The 10,005-nt window shown below is 47.7% G+C and overlaps 2 protein-coding genes across 3 annotated transcripts in view; one reads left to right on the top strand and one right to left on the bottom strand.

Moving 5' to 3' along the window:
• Positions 1 to 6,821, bottom strand: part of riok1 (RIO kinase 1 (yeast)) — a 7,257-nt gene extending 436 nt beyond the window's left edge. Inside the window, exons 1-17 of the mRNA XM_068568297.1 lie at positions 6,642 to 6,821; positions 6,156 to 6,342; positions 5,987 to 6,074; positions 5,816 to 5,885; positions 5,695 to 5,737; positions 5,336 to 5,428; positions 5,013 to 5,125; positions 4,809 to 4,889; positions 3,545 to 3,631; positions 3,191 to 3,328; positions 3,018 to 3,121; positions 2,240 to 2,346; positions 2,059 to 2,124; positions 1,872 to 1,988; positions 637 to 690; positions 391 to 507; positions 1 to 314 (exon numbers count right to left, since the gene is read on the bottom strand). The exon at positions 1 to 314 is cut by the window's left edge and continues 436 nt beyond it. Coding sequence (XP_068424398.1) covers positions 207 to 314; positions 391 to 507; positions 637 to 690; positions 1,872 to 1,988; positions 2,059 to 2,124; positions 2,240 to 2,346; positions 3,018 to 3,121; positions 3,191 to 3,328; positions 3,545 to 3,631; positions 4,809 to 4,889; positions 5,013 to 5,125; positions 5,336 to 5,428; positions 5,695 to 5,737; positions 5,816 to 5,885; positions 5,987 to 6,074; positions 6,156 to 6,342; positions 6,642 to 6,694 — 1,626 coding nt within the window. The 5' untranslated portion in view covers positions 6,695 to 6,821 and the 3' untranslated portion in view covers positions 1 to 206. The remainder of the gene's footprint in view (positions 315 to 390; positions 508 to 636; positions 691 to 1,871; positions 1,989 to 2,058; positions 2,125 to 2,239; positions 2,347 to 3,017; positions 3,122 to 3,190; positions 3,329 to 3,544; positions 3,632 to 4,808; positions 4,890 to 5,012; positions 5,126 to 5,335; positions 5,429 to 5,694; positions 5,738 to 5,815; positions 5,886 to 5,986; positions 6,075 to 6,155; positions 6,343 to 6,641) is intronic.
• Positions 5,218 to 9,957, top strand: rpp40 (ribonuclease P/MRP 40 subunit). 2 transcript variants are annotated; one of them, XM_068568317.1, is made up of 9 exons: positions 5,218 to 5,906; positions 6,018 to 7,217; positions 8,012 to 8,156; positions 8,228 to 8,296; positions 8,377 to 8,472; positions 8,670 to 8,789; positions 8,897 to 9,074; positions 9,152 to 9,286; positions 9,451 to 9,957. In XM_068568317.1, the coding sequence occupies exons 2-9, from the start codon at positions 7,101 to 7,103 to the stop codon at positions 9,647 to 9,649; spliced, it is 1,059 nt and encodes a 352-aa protein (XP_068424418.1). In that variant the 5' UTR covers positions 5,218 to 5,906; positions 6,018 to 7,100; the 3' UTR covers positions 9,650 to 9,957. The 2 variants fall into 2 exon arrangements, with proteins under 2 accessions (XP_068424418.1, XP_068424411.1); XM_068568310.1 differs by having other exon boundaries at positions 5,223 to 5,906; positions 8,667 to 8,789.
• The last annotated feature ends 48 nt before the right edge of the window (positions 9,958 to 10,005 follow it).

The following is a 10,005-nucleotide window of genomic DNA, read 5'->3' as shown; positions in this document are numbered from 1 at the left end:
GGTACACATGAGTCATGGGGGTCAGGTACACAAGGGTCATGGGGTCAGGTACACAAGGGTCATGGGGTCAGGTACACATGAGTCATGGGGTCAGGTACACATTAGTCATGGGAGTCAGGTACACAGGGGTCATGGTCATGGGGTCAGGTACACAGGGGTCATGGTGTCATGGGCTCAGGTACACAGGGGTCCTGACTGACGAGTCTTCATTTCTTCTTCATCTTGGACACTTTCTCTTTCCTCTTTTTCACGTGTTTTGGAACTTTTTGTGTTCTTTTTTCTCTCTGAGCTTCTTTCACCATCTTCTTCTTCTCCTGAAAGAACCAATCAGATTATCAGGAGACTCTCTGTGTTTCAGACCGCTTCTTCCTTATAAAGAGGGTTCAATACCTTTTTGTCCATCTGGGCTTCCTCACTCTGCTCCTTCTGAACTACTTCTTCTTCTTCTTCATCCTCATCCTCCTCCTCTGAGGATGAAGACTGGTCCCCCTCCAGCAGAGCAGGAACCTGGAGGATCAAACAGTGAAGGGTAGCTCCTCCCACCTGTGTAGCTCCTCCCACCCATGTAGCTATCTACATTTACAATATGTTGCTGTTGCTAAGCTAACACTACCATCAGTCAGAAGGTGGTCATACCGTTTGAACTCCAGACAGATCCTTCCTCAGTCCAGTCAGCGTCTGATACAGAACCTGAAACACAAACACTCATGTAACCAGGTATTCCCACAGGTATTACCACAGGTACCACTACAGGTATTACCACAGGTACCACTACAGGTATTACCACAGGTACCACTACAGGTACTACCACAGGTATTACTACAGGTACTACCACAGGTACTACTACCACCACAGGTACCACCACAGGTACTACTACCACCACAGGTACTACCACTACAGGTACTACCACTACAGGTACTACCACTACAGGTATTACCACCACAGGTACTACCACTACAGGTATTACCACCACAGGTATTACCACCACAGGTACTACCACTACAGGTATTACCACCACAGGTATTACCACAGGTGTTACTCCAGGTATTACCACAGGTGTTACTACAGGTGTTACCACAGGTGTTACTACAGGTGTTACCACAGGTACCACTACAGGTATTACCATGGGTACCACTACAGGTACCACTACAGGTATTACCACAGGTACCACTACAGGTATTACCACAGGTACTACCACAGGTATTACCACTACAGGTATTACCACTACAGGTATTACCACTACAGGTATTACCACTACAGGTATTACCACTACAGGTATTACCACTACAGTTATTACCACAGGTGTTACTTCAGGTATTACCACAGGTGTTACTTCAGGTATTACCACAGGTACCACTACATGTATTACCACAGGTATTACCACAGGTACCACTACAGGTATTACCACAGGTATTACCACTACAGGTATTACCACTACAGGTATTACCACTACAGGTATTACCACAGGTACTACTACAGGTACCACTACAGGTATTACCACTACAGGTATTACCACAGGTACCACTACAGGTACCACTACAGGTATTACCACTACAGGTATTACCACTACAGGTATTACCACTACAGGTATTACCACAGGTATTACCACAGGTATTACCACAGGTGTTACCTCAGGTATTACCACAGGTATTACCACAGGTATTACCACAGGTACCACTACAGGTATTACCACAGGTACCACTACAGGTATTACCACAGGTACCACTACAGGTATTACCACAGGTGTTACTTCAGGTATTACCACAGGTGTTACTTCAGGTATTACCACAGGTGTTACTTCAGGTATTACCACAGGTACTACTACAACTCTCTGCATATGCATCTCTCATTGTCTCTTGTGTTTCTCTCACGTTGTCGTGGTGACCACAGAAGGCCGACTCCTCCTCCTTGGTCCTCATCAGGTCGACGTCTCGCTCGTAGTGACTCACCTCCGTCAGCGTACGGGGGATGTAGGCCTTCATGAATACCTGAGGGGTCAGAGGTCAGAGGTCAGAGGTCGTCACCAGCTGAACACGAGGATGCCGGCGCTCTCGTCACCTCCTCGTCCACTCCGTCCTGATCCGAGCGCTGCTCCGACGTCCGCTCAGCTGAGATCACCATCGCCTGGACGACCGACGGCAGAATAATACAAATATTTATCTTTTGTTCCTAGTGTTTCTTTAACTTGTTGTTTTGAGCATGTTTTTGTGAATATAGTTTTTCCAGGGAGGGTTCAGACCTTCTCCAGGTATTGGTCGATGTTGTGGCAGGTGATCGACGGGTCGGTGATGAAGTCAAACAGTTCTCTGACCGTCATCACCGCGACGCCGCGCTTCATGAAGAACTCTGGAGAACAATCAGAGCAAAGCATCGACGTACTGGGGAGAACCTGCTGATAGTTCCTGTCACACAGCGACCTGAAGCCAGAACGCTGTGTGACAGAGCTGCATGCTCTCTGCTGACCACCAGGGGGTGACTCCTCTGGTTGTATAGAAGTCTATGCTTCATGTGTTAAAGCTGCATGCTCTCTGCTGACCACCAGGGGGCGACTCCTCTGGTTGTATAGAAGTCTATGCTTCATGTGTTAAAGCTGCATGCTCTCGGCTGACCACCAGGGGGCGACTCCTCTGGTTGTATAGAAGTCTATATAAATGACTCTACTTCTCTCTTGATGTATTCCCTCAGTAAACATTGTAAACATGAGTTTATGTCTCAATCTCTAGTTTCAAGTCTTCTTCTATACAGCATGATGTTCATTTAGTACATTATGGTCTGTTAGAGTCAAACAACCATAAAGCAGGGGACGCTTTAGGGCGGGGCTTCAAGATGATTGACAGGTCAGCACCACGACGTTGTCAAGGTTTTTGTCTTCAACTAACCTTTTCACTGTGTTTTCACTTCACCAAACTGAACTTTGGTGATCTAAATGTCTAATTCAGCGATCAGTCGTACTTAGCTCCGCCCTCTACAGTCACTTCTGGTTCCAAAAAACATGGCGTTGACCAAAGCTGACTCACCGTTGACGTTGCTGCAGTCCTTCCTGAGGAACTCCAGCGCGTGAGGATGGTCGTGCTCCACCGATTGGGATACGTCGATGATGTAAGCATCTCCTTCGTGATACCTACAGACGGGTTAGTGACTTTTAGAGGCTTTTATTTTGAAGAGGTTGTGTGTAGGGGGCGTGTCTTACAGCATGTTGAACTCGCTGAGGTCAGCGTGGACGAGTCGAGCCTCCTGGAACATCTTCCTCATGTTCTGCAGAACCTGCAGGTACAGCTCACGGGCCTTCGACTCAGACAGCGCCGCGTTCTTCAGCAGAGGAGCCGGCCTGAGCAGGAGGGACCAGAACACGGGTCAGTACAGGGACAAGAACACGGGTCAGAACACAGGTCAGAACAGGGACCAGAACACGGGTCAGTGCAGGGACAAGAACACAGGTCAGTGCAGGGACCAGAACACAGTTCAGTACAGGGACAAGAACCCGGGTCAGAACAGGGACCAGAACACGGGTCAGAACAGTTATGTGGCTCCGATCGGTTCTTACATGTCGTCTTTTCCGATGAAGCTCATCAGCAGAACGTGACTTCTGAGCAGCTTCGGTTCTGGACTCGGGATTCCTGCCGTCTGCAGCCTGAGAACCACAAACTAAGTTCTATCAGCCAATTGGACAAGGTTCTACTGGGTTCTATCAGCTGGGTGGACAAGGTTCTACTGGGTTCTATCAGCTGGGTGGATAAGGTTCTACTGGGTTCAATTAGCCGGTTGGATAAGGTTCTACTGGGTTCTATCAGCCGGTTGGATAAGGTTCTAATGGGTTCTATCAGCCGGTTGGACAAGGTTCTACTGGGTTCTATCAGCCGGTTGGACAAGGTTCTATTGGGTTCTATCCGCTGGGTGGATAAGGTTCTATCTACTGGGTTCTATCAGCTGGGTGGATAAGGTTCTACTGGCAATTTATATACAACTATAAACAAAGTACAAAAAACAATCACCCATAAAAAAGTCATTAAAAATATTTTTAAAAAACCCTGACGGAACCATCAATGTAAACAGAGGAACGTTCATGAGGTTCCATCAGGCCATGAGGAGGCGGGATCAAACCCCTGACCCTCTGGTCAGAAGACGTAATCAATAAACTATCAGTGAGATGACTTTTCAAAATAAAAGCATCCGCATGAGGAGCAGCAGCTCACCTGTTCTATCAGCTGGGTGGATAAGGTTCTACTGGGTTCTATCAGCTGGGTGGATAAGGTTCTACTGGGTTCTATCAGCTGGGTGGATAAGGTTCTACTGGGTTCTATCAGCCGGTTGGACAAGGTTCTACTGGGTTCTATCAGCTGGTTGGACAAGGTTCTACTGGGTTCTATTAGCTGGGTGGATAAGGTTCTACTGGGTTCTATTAGCTGGGTGGATAAGGTTCTACTGGGTTCTATCAGCTGGTTGGACAAGGTTCTACTGGGTTCTATTAGCTGGGTGGATAAGGTTCTACTGGGTTCTATCAGCTGGGTGGATAAGGTTCTACTGGGTTCTATCAGCCGGTTGGACAAGGTTCTACTGGGTTCTATCAGCTGGGTGGATAAGGTTCTACTGGGTTCTATCAGCTGGTTGGTCAAGGTTCTACTGGGTTCTATCAGCTGGGTGGATAAGGTTCTACTGGGTTCTATCAGCTGGTTGGACAAGGTTCTACTGGGTTCTATCAGCTGGGTGGATAAGGTTCTACTGGGTTCTATCAGCTGGTTGGACAAGGTTCTACTGGGTTCTATCAGCTGGGTGGATGAGGTTCTATGTGTCAGAAGAAAGGTTCTGACCTGATGAGGTTCCTCATCTCCTTCTCTGCCCAGGTTCTCACCATCTTCCTGGGGTTTCCTTTACAGTAACCGTGACGGAACCTGCAGAACCACAGAAGAACTTGAAACAGCAAGATCCTCATGATGACTGAGAGGATCTACCTCCACCACCTCCACCTCTCTCCCACCCTCCACCTCTCTCTCTCCCTCCCTCCATTCCTCTACCTGAACTCTCCACTGACGTATTTGTCTCGGTCCTTGAACATCAGGATGGAGGTCTTGTAGATCTTGATGGCTCTGCTTTCTCCTGCAGCGGTGCTGGCGTGGTACACGTTAGCCTGGAACACGCACACGCACACGCACACGCACACACATGCGCATGCGCGTGTGTGTGTGTGTAAAAAGCAGAGTATTGATGAGTATAATCAGAGTATTGATGAGTATAATCAGAGTATTGATGAGTATAATCAGAGTATTGATCAGTATAATCAGAGTATTGATCAGTATAATCAGAGTATTAATGAGTATAATCAGAGTATTAATCTGACCTCCTTCCCCGTGCTGATGCAGCCATTAATTTCACAGATGACTCCACGACTCAACATTTTGAAGAGAATCATTCGAGTTCGAGGATCTAAAACCTGCAGAAGAAGAGCAACGATCAGCTGATCAAGAGGAAAGGAACGTCCACGAGGTTCTACCATGTTCTAGTCAATGAGGAGAAGAACTTCCATGAGGTTCCATGATGTTCTCATCAATGTAAACAGAGGAACGTTCATGAGGTTTCATCAGGCCATGAGGAGGCGGGATCAAACCCCTGACCCTCTGGTCAGAAGACGTAATCAATAAACTATCAGTGAGATGACTTTTCAAAATAAAAGCATCCGCATGAGGAGCAGCAACTCACCTGTTCCACTGTGGCTCGGTCAGCTTTGTCCTTCACTCGGTACCTGCAGAGAGCAGCCAATCAGATCATTAGTCACCGGTCACAAGACCCGTGAGGTCACACCGCCAGAGGTCACACATACTTGGCAGCTTCTTTCTGTTTCTGCATCGTCGTCACTTTGTTGATCACCGAGTCGGCATAATTCAGTTTATCTGAAACAACAAATAAAAACTGTAAGTATTTAGATGAAATACTCTCATGTGAGCTGAAAGTGTGAAGATGTGTGTGTGTGTGTGTGTGTGTATGTGTTTACCCAGGTTGATCTTGTGTTCATACTTCCTCAGAGCTTTATCAGACGGAGTCGACTGCAGCGTCTTATTGGACGGATTCTGTCTGTTGGACTGACCAATGAAAACACCAGATCACAGTCAGCTGACACAGAAGCAGAAGCAGAACCAGAACCATTGATCAGAGGGTCTGACCTGACAGCTGACAGTCATCCTGTTGTATCTTTTGGTAAGATCTCCTCCTGCTGAACGCCACGCCCACTCCTCCTCCTCCTCCTCGTCTTCCTCTTCATATTCATCCTCATCTTCCTCCTGCTGTCGGTCTGATGATGGCTGAGTGACACCACTGATTTGAAGCGCTGCTGCCAGCTGTGACTGGTCACTACAGAGAGAACATCAGCTGTGACTGGTCACTACAGAGAGAACATCAGCTGTGACTGGTCACTACAGAGAGAACATCAGCTGTGATTGGTCACTGAAGAGAGAACATCAGCTGTTTACTCTTCATGATGTGAGGCTCTCCAACATAAGGAATCACTATTCAACCTCATTAATAACCATTCAACTGGCCGGTTCTACTGTTCTCTACTGGATTTTTCGGTAGGTTCTACTGGATGTTAGTTAGGGTTTACTGTTCTAGGTTCTACTGAACGTAGAACAAGAAGTAAACAAAAGTCTCACCTGTCCTGCTCCGCGTCGTCAAACTGTCCAGGTACACAGCTGACGGCCGACATGACGTCACACAGAACTTTGAAACCAGAACTATCCAGAATCAAACCCGGTCCGAACTGATCCAAACCTTGTCGGAGCTGCTTCTCACACGGCAGCGTGTTACGTTCTTTTCCGGGTCTGGACACGTGACTACGGCGAGAGACGAGGGTGTTTTAGCCAAGTGCAGCTCAGCGCTGCGCCTGTTGAACTAATACTACCTTATGGAGGTACTTCTGTCGAGGTAATACTACCTTATAGAAGTACTCCTGTCGAGGTAATACTACCTTATAGAGTACGAATAGCCACTGTAGCAGTGGGAGGCGGTGGTGCAGCTTTTATGTTGAAAACCCCGGACAGGAAGTCTCTTGTCGCGGAGCAGCTTCCGGGTCGCAGCCTCGTGAAACGTGTTGTTGAGTTAAGTTCCTGAAGATGTTCGCGGGTCTGGAGCGGACCCCCCGGACCCTGCTGGTCTGCGAGCGGTCCAGTTTCCTGGACGACAAGAACCGGCTGAGCGCTCAGGTGGAGCAGCTGCACTTCAACTACAAGGTGAGGCACCACAACACACAATATACACACAGGGCAGAACACACAGCTGCAGTTCAACTACAAGGTGAAGCACGATAACACATACACACATAACACACAGTATACACACATAACGCAGGACACACAGCTGCACTTCAACTACAAGTTGAGGCACAGTAACACGCAATATACACAAAATAACACACAGCTGCACGACAAGGTGAGTCTATGGAGAAGCAAGAAGCTCAGGCTGAAGCCTGAGAAACGGACTTTCTGGTGGATTTACTGATGACTCCTTTCACACAGAGTCACGGAGGGTTATAGAGGGTCACAAAGGGTTTTGGGCATCTGGTGAGTAAACTGCTGGTTGTGTTACTGTTTTTACATCTGCAGTCGTATTTAATCACAAACGGCCATAGTGTAGCTGCTGATGGTGGCTTTTTATATTTGTGCTGAATTTTCTGTGTTGTTGGAGAATTAAAGAAGAAGCGGTGTGCAGCGCAGCAGCTGTTACTCATGCCTCTCCTCAAGGTGCAGCAGCTGGAGATGTCTTGTGTGTGCAGTGTTTTAGTGCTGCAGTTTTAGATTGTTTTGTCAAATAGCTCCGCGGGTCGGTCCGCCCCCGTGTGAGCTCTCTGCCTGTATTACTGAAAGCAGAGTGAGGTCTGCTGTCCACACGAGTCTGAACGTGAGTCGGTCTGACGCCGATATCTACTCTTACACGTTAAGTCATGAAATGAAAATATCTAAACATGTTATTCACCTGTGGAATTAGTATTCCGTCTGTAATGAGCCCCATTCTTTTACCTGTGCAGGTGTCCATGCTGCTGCCTGATTGTAGCTCCGCCCCCTCCCACCTGGAAGCTGTATTTAACAGTATCAACAGTTTCTACCTGATCAGGAAGCTGCCCATACACGAGCTGCTGGACATACCCTTCCTGGAGACAGCTGTGCACCAGGGTAACACCTGTACACACACTTGTACACGCACACATGACACACGGATGTCTGACCCGTGTGCCTCTCTGCAGGACGTGTCTCTGGTCTGTCCTACGGGACGAGGATAGACGAGGACAACTGTGTAGCACTGATGCCAAACGGTAAAAACTCTCATATCATAAAGGTCACCTGTCTGTCTGCAGGTCGTCTGTCTGCAGGTCACCTGTCTGTCTGTCTGCAGGTCACCTGACTCTCTCTCTGGATAAAGACTCCTTTGAGCTGTTGGGAGTAGAAGGGAAACCGTCCAGATTCAACCAGCGAACCAACAACAGATTTGGTTTGTTTATGAAACGAACGTGTATGAATAAAAAACACTGTTTTTATATATATATATATATATATATATATATATATATATATATATATATATATATATATATATATATATATATATATATATATATATATATATATATATATATATATATATATATATATATATATATATATATATATATATATATATTACAGTAGTATCTGTAGACTTGACTGACAGCGCCATGGCTCCTGGTGGGCGGGGCTACCAGAGACTCGTCAAAGGTCTGAGGTCACGACTCCAACTAAAGACCGACTTCCTGCTGTCACGCCATCCAGGTGAGACACACTCCCGGTTCTGAAATATCCCACCAATCTGAACGGCTCACGGCCATTCAGCGTCTCAGACTAACAGAAGTTATTACCCATAACCCTCTATCCTGTAGGAGGCGGGGCCTCTCTGCAGGCCCTCCTGTCTCGTTACGATTGGTCGGAGCACAGACCTGAGATCAGAAGCCACACCCTCCAGGACCTGTCCTGTCCCCTGCTGACCTCTGACCTGCAGTCATGTGACCCCCACCGCCTGCTGGAGTGGCTCGGGGCCGTGGACGCCCACGTCAGCTGGTGAGACCGTGACGCCGTGACAATGGCTCGTATTCTACCCGGTGGCCTCCCCGTTGACTCTCCTTCTGTGGTTTCAGTGAGAATGTGTCCAACAGCTTCCTGTCCTCGCTGGTCTGTCCCGAGCCACAGAGCCGGACCAGCGGAGCGCTGAGCGTCTCCGTCTGCGGACTGCTGCGTCCTCAAGACGTCCAGAGACTCATCCAGCAGGCCAGGTAGCACTGATTGATCCCTTATTGATCAATAAGGATAAAGGGAGCGTTAAGGGACGATACCTCCATAAAAGATAAAGATCTAGTATTTTCAGCAGTACTCTTCCTGCTATACTTGTCATACTAGTAGAAGTGTAGCAGTACTAGTACGCTGTCCTCGTCCTCAGGGCGTACCTGGAGCAGCCTCAGGTGGAGCCCTGGGTGTCTCTGACGGTTCATGGCTTCGTGGACAGTCCGGTCTCGTGGGGAGATGAAGAACATGGAGTCCTGAAGGGAGGAGAGCTTTTCTACAGCCTGCTGCTGTTCCAGGACCACACCTACCAGCTGCACCTGGCTACAGGGGCCCACGACACCTGTCCCCCATGACAGGTGTCTTCAGGACTACTACCGTCTTCAGGACTACACCTGTCCCCATGGATGATGTCCTCAGCAGGTGGTTTCAGGGTTGAGTTCATTATTCAGGTTTTGTTGTAGAAACCGGTTCCTATTTTGGATTTAAATGAAAGTAAAACATGATTAAAGTGAATATGAGTGATAAGTGTGACTATGGAGGCGGCCCCTTGTGGGCCTCCAGCCTCAGTGACTGCCGACTAAACTTCATGTTATTTTGTTAGAAAACAACATCACTTCATTTGTCCTAAAAATAAACAGTTGTTCCTCGAAATGGTTAATTATTCACGTTTCTACTAACACTCATTGGCTGCATTGAAAGAGACCTCCAT

The sequence above is a fragment of the Clinocottus analis genome, unplaced genomic scaffold (genome assembly GCF_023055335.1).
Source record: "Clinocottus analis isolate CAN_PGR_092001 unplaced genomic scaffold, fCliAna1.0.p SCAF_11, whole genome shotgun sequence".
In the NCBI taxonomy this organism is placed as follows: Eukaryota; Metazoa; Chordata; class Actinopteri; order Perciformes; family Cottidae; genus Clinocottus; species Clinocottus analis.
The sequence above is the reverse complement of the archived record's forward strand: the minus strand, read 5'-3'. Positions and strand labels throughout refer to the sequence as shown.